Here is an 8992-nt window from a genome sequence, read left to right as displayed (position 1 = left end):
CAGAGTAGATTTGTTATGAAAAATTTTCAAAGTGGGCTCACATTGACTCATCCAATCACAATGGAGATAAATGTGTTTATAGAATACCTGAGATTTTATGAAATGTCAAATGTGATTGAAATTAACAAGAAATTATGCACCCTTTTCTGAAGTGCTTTTAACAAGCATTATCTTCATTTGTTACAATAATAATAATAATAATAAATAATAATAATAATAATAATATTGCTGTCTTAAAAGTATTTGCACTAGTTGATAAATTTTGCCATTAACTATTGTCCCCAGAATCTGCAGTATATCAATATAACCCCCCTGGGGGCCTTTTACACCAAGTCCTCACTTTTACCCCAGGTGTGGGGTAAAAGTCTCCCTTGCACCCTTTAAAAATGTATTCAAAACAACATTCTATTGTTATTTCTTTTCACACAAATTATGTTGCTCCATCAACATTCAATGAAAATAAATGTATTTTTTTAATCTTGATACACTTTGAGACCAGAAAAAAAAAGCTAATTTCCCTTAAAGTGTGCCTTTAGCCACGCTGTACCTAAGTTTCATTTCTAAATTTGCATAAACAAAAGTATATAACACAATATTAACAAATATGATAACACTTTAAACATATTTATTTGCTAATAATAATTGCCGCTCATTGGATGATGAAACGCACTTATTACATACGAATGTGAAGTGCATTTTGCGCTCCGTGCAAGAGGTGGCGACAAGCTGCACCTTCACAGAACTGTGACGTCTTTGACGCATGCGCAAAAAATAAGTAAAAATCCCATTCATTTATTCGATAGACGAATTGATTTTCAACGATATCTTATACACCTTTAAAGATGGACCTACCATTAGCTCCGAGGTTGTTCGTCGATGGTATATGCTTCCGTTGAAGCCAACTGTCTGCGTTATCTCAACTTCATTGTTTAAAAATCGTGATTGATAGCGGAATTCATAGTAAACAACTACATTACCCATGGTACATCAGAGAAAAATCCACCAATCAGAGAACCGCGTCCAACGAAACCCGCGAAACGTGCCATGGCGCGGCCGCGCGCTCCCATGACGCACTGTGAATGACGTAATCGAGTCGGTGCCACTTCACCCTTAAACTATTTATATATTTGAACATATCGGAATATTTTGTAATAAACGTAAAATATATTGCTTCCATACTTATAATAAACAACCTAAAACCAATAGTTTTATATGTTCCCATTGTATTTTATTCAATGACGTCATTCGCAATGCTTCATGGGATTGTAGTCCATTACCTCATGAAACACGATAAGTACACAGCCGTGTACCATTGTCTTTATGTCAGATTTTCAAAGACTTGTGATTCACCTCGGGGCTGGATGGTTTGGTTCATGGCTCACAACTCTTTTATGAAGGATTTATTGAAAGTCTATGGAAGAAATGAATGGAGAAAGTACTTCCGGAACCCATACGGCTGAAAAAGTGGGCGGGGCACTGTTGCGCTCTATTGCAGGTGGAAGAATGGCGTCGTCCATGGGCGGAATGTTCCCTGGTCAGCAGCCTCCTGGATCTCATCCACCAACTGGTCCTGGTGGTTCAGGTCAGCCAGGGCTTCTCACAGGCCCAGTCGGTAACAGAGGCGCAAACAACACTTTGGTAGATGAGCTGGAAGCTTCTTTCGAGGTGAGAAGAGGTTTAAAAGAACTGCTCATGCTAATGGAAGAGTTTATCCATTTAATGCAAAGACTGATTTCTGGACAGATTAAGTGATGATTTGTGCACTGAACTTTCTTCCATATTTAATATGAAATTATACAAGTACGTTTGTAACACTTTACAACAAGGTTCGATTGGTTATCATGAACAAACAACAATACTTTTACAGCATTTATTAATCTCGGGTTATGTTAATTTCTGCACATACTAATACAATAATAAAAAATAAATTAAAATGTGTATATGTTAACACTAGTAAATACACTATGAACTAACAATGAACATTTGCATTTTTATTAACTAACATTAACAAAGATGAATAATTGCTGGTAAAAATATATTGTTCATTGTTAGTTCATGATACCTAATGCATTACTAATGTTAACGAATGGAACCTTATTGCAAAGCGTTACCAGTTCGTTTTTATGCATGCAGTAAACATCTTGTTTGCTTTATTTTGGACAAGGTACCAAACAGTGTCAAGTATGACCATTAGATAGTCAGTGGAGTGTTTTATTCAGATTTCATTAGCTTTTTGTAGCCAGTACACAAAAGTCTTAAGCACATAAGATGTTTCACAAAAACATTTGTCTTTTTGCTACTTTAGTGTGTCAATAGGAAATATAAATGTTAGACTCCCAAACATTACTTTTGCAAATAGAAAAGATTAGAATAGAAGAACAGGGAGCCCTGCAACAGATGGCATGCCCTTCACAGAGCGCCCCACTGAACATCGGGTCAGTCTGGGATTACACAAAAAGACAGAAGTAATCGAGACAACCGAAATAAATAAAAGAGCTATGGCGAATTCTCCAAGAAGCTTGGAACATAGTATCTGCCAACAACCAAGGAAAACTGTGTCCAGGTGTAATAGGAGAATTAGTGCTGTTTTAAAGGCAAAAGTGTTCACACCAAATATTGATTTAGCTTTTTTATGTTTACTGGACTTGGTATGACGTTAATTGATTAATGAAAACTATTTGTCATTATTTTTTTAAGAAATCCTCACTTTGAAAGTTTTTCACAAGTGCCTAAAACTTTTGCACAGTACTGTATGTTCTATAATTCAGTCTTTTAATGTTTTAATTCTCACAGGCATGTTTTGCATCTCTCGTGAGTCAAGACTATGTGAATGGAACAGACCAGGAGGAAATTCGGACTGGTAAAACAGTTTTTCCTCATTTTCTTTTTCCTTTTAAAAACGTAATGGAACAGTGATGGTAGATGGTAAAACCATGGTATTTTATATGCTATCTGAATGATTATTATATTTATGGTATATACATGGTATATACTTCAAAGAATACCATGGGATTACCATAGAACCATGTCTAAAAACTATATTGTAATACCATGCTACTTTTTGTTAGTGTTTCCCCTCCATATATATATATACATACAGTTGAAGTCAGAAGTTTACCTACACCTTAGCCAAATACATTTAAAATCTGATGTCAGAGTAATAGTAGAGAGAATGGTTTATTTCAGCTTTTATTCCTTTTATCACATTCCCAGTGGGTCAGAAGTTTACATACACTTTGTTAGTATTTGGTAGCATTGCCTTTAAATTGTTTAAATGGGTCAAATGTTTTGGGTTGCCTTCCACAAGCTTCTCAAAAAAGTTGCTGGAATTTTGGCCCATTCCTCCAGACAAAACTGGTGTAACTGAGTCCGGTTTGTAGGCCTCCTTGCTCGCACACACTTTTTCAGTTCTGCACACAAATTTTCTATCGGATTGAGGTCAGGGCTTTGTGATGGCCACTCCAATACCTTGACTTTGCTGTCCTTAAGCCATTTTGCCACAACTTTGGAGGTATGCTTGATGTCATTGTCCATTTGGAAGACCCATTTGCAACCAAGCTTTAACTTCCTGGCTGATGTCTTAAGATATTGCTTCAATATATCCACATAATTTTCCTTCCTCATGAAGCCATCTATTTTGTGAAGCGCACAAGTCCCTCCTGCAGCAAAGCACCCCCATAACATGATTCTGCTACCGCCATGCTTCACTGTTGGGATGGTGTTCTTCGGCTTGCAAGCCTCAGACTTTTTCCTCCAAACATAACGATGGTCATTATTGCCAAAAAGTTCAATTTTTGTTTCATTAGACCAGAAGATATTTCTCTAGAAAGTAAGATCTTTGTCCCCATGTGCACTTGCATATTGTAGTCTGGCTTTTTTATGGCAGTTTTGGAGCAGTGGCTTCTTCCTTGCTGAGCAGCCTTTCAGGTTATGTCGATATAGGACTTGTTTTACTGTGGATATAGATACTTGTCTACCTGTTTCCTCCAGCATCTTTACAAGGTCCTTTGCTGTTGTTCTGGGATTGATTTGCACTTTTCGCACCAAACTACATTCGTCTCTAGGAGACAGAATGCGTTTCGTTCCTGAGCAGTATGATGGCTGCATGGTCCCATGGTGTTTATACTTGCATACTATTGTTTGTACAGATGAACGTGGTACATTCAGGCATTTGGAAATTGCTCCCAAGGATGAACCAGACTTGTGGAGGTCCACTATTTTTTTTTTGAGGTCTTGGCTGATTTCTTTTGATTTTCCCATGCTGTCAAGCAAAGAGGCACAGAGTTTGAAGGTAGGCCTTAAAATACATCCACAGGTATACCTCCAGTTCAGTACACCTCCTATCAGAAGCTAATTGTCTAAAGGCTTGACATCATTTTCTGGAATTTTCGAAGCCGCTTAAATGCACAGTTAACTTGGTGTATGTAAACTTCTGACCCACTGGAATTGTGATATAGTCAATTAAAAGTGAAAAAATTACTCATGTCATGCACAAAGTAGATGTCCTAATCGACTTGCCAAAACTATAGTTTGCTAATATTAAATCTGTGGAGTGGTTAAAAAATGAATTTTAATGACTTCAACCTAAGTGTATGTAAACTTCTGACTTCAACTGTATACACTGATCAGCCACAACATTAAAACCACTGGCAGGTGAAGTGAATAACATTTATTATCTCATTAAAATGGCACCTGTCAATGGTTGGGATATATTAGGCAGCAAGTTAACAGTCAGTTCTTGAATTTCATGTGTTGGAAGCAGGAAAAATGGGTAATCGTAAGGATCTGAGCGACTTTGACAAGGGCCAAATTGTGATAGCTAGACGACTGGGTCAGAGCATCTCCAAAACGGCAGGTCTTGTGGTGTGTTCCCGGTATGCAGTGGTTAGTACCTACCAAAAGTGATCCAAGGAAGGACAACCGGTGAACCGGCGACAGGGTCATGGGCGCCCAAGGCTCATTGATGCGCGTGGGGAACGAAGGCTAGCCCGTCTGGTCCGATCCCACAGAAGAGCTACTGTAGCACAAATTGCTGAAAAACATAATTCTGGCCATGATACCACCTACCTAAAGATTGCTGCAGACCACTTACATCCCTTCATGGCAACGGTATTCCCTGATGGCAGTGGCCTCTTTCAGTAGGATAATGTGCCCTGCCACACTGCAAAAATTGTTCAGGATTGGTTTGAGGAGCATGACAAAGAGTTCAAGGTGTTGACTTGGCCTCCAAATTCCCCAGATCTCATTTCGATTGAGCATCTATGGGATGTACTGGACCAACAAGTCTGATCCATGGAGGCCCCACCTCACAACTTATGGACTTAAAGGATCTACTGCTAACGTCTTGGTGCCAGATACCACAAGACACCTTCAGAGGTCTTGTGGAGTCCATGCCTCGACGGGTCAGAGCTGTTTTGGCGGCACGAGGGGGGACCTACATGATATTAGGCTGGTGGTTTTAATGTTGTGGCTGATCGGGGTGTGTGTGTGTGTGTGTGTGTGTGTGTGTGTGTGTGTGTGTGTGTGTGTATATGTGTATATATATATATATATATATATTACACACATACACAGTATATACAGTATACACTCAGTCACCACTTTTATTAGGTACACCTACTCATTCATGCGATTATCTAATCAGCCAATCGTGTGGCAGCAGTGCAATGCATAAAATCATGCAGATACAGGTCAGGACCTTCAGTTAATGGGGAAAAATATGATCTAAGTGATTTTGACCTGAGAAAAAAGCTGAGGCTGCAGTGGGCACAGGCTCACCAAAACTGGACAGTTAAAGACTGGAAAAACATTGCCTGGTCTGATTAATCTCAATTTCTGCTGAGGTACAAAGATGGTAGTCCCACTGCAGCCTCAGCTTTCTGTGGGCCATATAGTCTGTTGTAGGATTCCTTGTTCTTCTATTCAATTCTATTTGCAAAGGGAATGTTGAAGTCTAACATTGATATTTAATAGGCGCATTATATTTTTCACAAAAACATTTGTCTTAAAATGGTTAAGTCTTTTGCACAGTACTCGATAGACAGATAGATAGATAGGAATGAATGAATATATATTTTTTTTTTGTGTCTTTCAGGAGTTGATCAGTGTATACAGAAGTTTCTAGATGTGGCCAGACAGACTGAATGCTTCTTCCTTCAGAGAAGACTGCAATTGTCTGTACAGAAACCAGAACAGGTGGAAAAAGAGGTAAACCCCATACCACATTTTAGATATATGCTCAGTTGTTATAGTTTTCTACAGCTGTGATAAAGATCCAGCCATACAATATTGAAATCACACTGTTGTAAATATAGAAAATAACACCTTAATTTTGGAAATGTAAGGTTTTTTGTTTTTACTTGCAGTCTCTTGTAATGTCTTAAACTTACTGTAGTTATAATTGCTGTTTGGCCTCTCTCAGGATGCGTCAGAACTGAAGAATGAACTTCAGAGGAAAGAGATGCTCATTCAGAAACATCTTGCCAAGATCCACCATTGGCAGCAGGTGCTGGAGGACATCAACGTCCAGCACAAGAAGCCCACAGAACTGCCTCAAGGTCCACTGGCCTTCCTGGAGCAGGCCTCAGCCAACCTTCCTGTACCCATGAAACCAAACTGATACCTTTTGCAGAGATCCAGAACCCTATTCAGACTGTGTTCCGGGCCATACACACTATGCGCCACTTCCTAAGCTCTGGTCAGGGGCTTAAGAAGTCAATAGGTGACCATGAGTGCCTCAAGGTTCTTTGACCTCTAGTCACAATCATACTTAATAAATTCCTTACAAGCTAATTATATTTCTATTATTTCAAATTATAGATGTGTTTGTAAGGGACAGGAGTTACAATGACCAAAAATGGCTTTAGTTAGAGAGAAATTGTTGGATGAACTATTATTATTTTGGTATAGATAATAGATATTGATAATATTTGATTCAAACACCTTTTGTACAGTTTACAATAAACATGTTTTTGACAACTGAATGGACTACATTTTCTGATTTTGTTCCCCATGTTCAGTCTTCCTGCATCTCTTGGCTTGGCATTCCAGTGCTGTGCCTCACTGGAGAAGCCCAGAATTTCTCTCAAATTGTTTCCTGTTTATTACTTCTCTTTTGGTCTTTTTTAAAATCTCTATTCAGAGGCATTAGGTGGCCATTCTGAGTAGGGTCGCGCGGTATACCGGTACTAACGAAATATCGCGATACCAAAAAAATTTAAACGGTATGATATCATGTTAATTTCGGTACCATATTGAAGTATGCTACCATTAGCTAAATGTAATTGAGTTTGGAGATGACCATTTGAAAACAATAATAAAAAAGCCTCTATATGGCCAAGTGTTATCTTTAAACAGCAGAAGGATGTCATTTAATGAAATAATATACTGTCACATGCACTGCGCACCACAGTATAAAAGGCGCCTCTCTGCCCTGTCATCGTCACACACACACTAGTAAAGCTACTAATGCTTTTTATTTTATTATTATTATTTTTTTTTATGCAGTGTGTTCAATAAAAGCCACAGATCAGTGTCTTTAGTGTATAACGGCTGTGAACTCTCACATGAAGTCTTTCTCCATTGCAGCTTGGAGACTTCTGCTCGCGAGTTGCGGGAAGCTCGATATAATGAACCTTATAGGAAGAACTTCAAAGATCTTTCAAAATAAAAGTCCCACTGAAATAAGGGCTCTATTCAACTGATTGCGTGAAATGGAAGAAATTACGACAGAAAAATATTACTATTGTATAAAAGTGTAATATTCAAAGCAGTCGCAATAATACTCATGGTATAATAATATCATATTAAATGGTTATATTATTAGTATTATTATCTGTAAGCAATATCACATAAGCAAGTGTACTTAATATCAGCTTAATTGTTGTGATTCAGCCATGGCAGCATTTTGCCTCAGGTAATCAGATTTATTTATTTATTTATTTATTTTACCAAACTATATATATATATATATATATATATATATACCCTAATTCTGAGTATCACTTCTTTTTTGCAGTGGTCACCACTAACTGCACAACCTGCAATTTCACACAAATCTGCATAATTACATTACTGCATTTATGTATAGATATATAGGCTGCATGTTTATCTAAAATATTGCCCAGATGCATACCTCTTAATTTTATTAAAATGACAGCATTCGTGTTTGAATATTCATTTCCCTTTTGCAAGAAAAAAAAACACTAACAGAATATTAACATTAAAAAAATTGACAGAACTTAGATCACTGACATATTTTGGAAACAGTTATTGCACTGAAAAAGAAATAAAAAAAAAACCAAATCTCACAAACTCTTCAAGAACATGTTTGGGTCATATTTCAACCCAAATTCAAGTTTATAGACTATGTAAGAAAATCAAACCTGCTTTAAGGATCATTATGATCTTTGTATTCGGACATTATTTTCATAATTAAATACATTTTATGATGAATAACGACAATGCAAAAAAAAAAAAAATCATTACTATAAAGCAAATAAAATGATATATTATTTCAATTGTAAAGTATTTATCGTGGTATTATTTGTTGTACTGTTATGAATTAAGATAAAATTAACTGCACTGCATTACATTATTTTTGCGTAATACAGGATAAAGGTACTGTATTACAGTAATGAGAATCATCAAGAATAATAGGAATTACAAAAAATCAAAACAAAACCTCAAGTAAAGCGTTAATCACAATGCCAAAAATTTTAATAATTCTACTAATATGCTTCCTTGGTGCCTGGGTAGCTCAGAGAGTACTGAGGCTGACTACCACCCCTGGAGTCGCGAGTTCAAATCCAGGGTGTGCTGAGTGACTCCAGCCAGTCTCCTAAGCAACTAAATTTGCCCAGTTGCTTGGGAGGGTAGAGTCACATGGGGTAACCTCCTCGTGGTCGCGATTAGTGGTTCTCGCTCTCAATGGGGTGTGAGGTAAGTTGTGCGTGGATCGCAGAGAGTAGCATGAGTCTCTACATGCTGTGAG

General features: G+C 37.5%; 1 protein-coding gene across 1 annotated transcript; it reads left to right on the top strand.

The window, feature by feature from the left end:
- Positions 1-1464: 1464 nt before the first annotated feature.
- Positions 1465-6983, top strand: LOC127444500 (mediator of RNA polymerase II transcription subunit 28). The gene is made up of 4 exons (XM_051703876.1): positions 1465-1665; positions 2794-2860; positions 6095-6207; positions 6422-6983. The coding sequence occupies exons 1-4, from the start codon at positions 1504-1506 to the stop codon at positions 6617-6619; spliced, it is 540 nt and encodes a 179-aa protein (XP_051559836.1). The 5' UTR covers positions 1465-1503; the 3' UTR covers positions 6620-6983.
- The last annotated feature ends 2009 nt before the right edge of the window (positions 6984-8992 follow it).

The sequence above is a fragment of the Myxocyprinus asiaticus genome, chromosome 8 (genome assembly GCF_019703515.2).
Source record: "Myxocyprinus asiaticus isolate MX2 ecotype Aquarium Trade chromosome 8, UBuf_Myxa_2, whole genome shotgun sequence".
Classification (NCBI taxonomy): Eukaryota; Metazoa; Chordata; class Actinopteri; order Cypriniformes; family Catostomidae; genus Myxocyprinus; species Myxocyprinus asiaticus.
Note: the sequence above shows the minus strand (reverse complement) of the source record. Positions and strands in the feature narration are given on the sequence as shown.

Bases quoted from the DNA above. Each gene is read 5' to 3' on its own strand.
- LOC127444500 (XM_051703876.1), top strand. From the start codon at position 1,504: ATGGCGTCGTCCATGGGCGGAATGTTCCCTGGTCAGCAGCCTCCTGGA. The intron at 1,666-2,793 runs GTGAGAAGAGGT...TAATTCTCACAG, and splicing joins AGCTGGAAGCTTCTTTCGAG to GCATGTTTTGCATCTCTCGT. The intron at 2,861-6,094 runs GTAAAACAGTTT...TGTGTCTTTCAG, and splicing joins CCAGGAGGAAATTCGGACTG to GAGTTGATCAGTGTATACAG.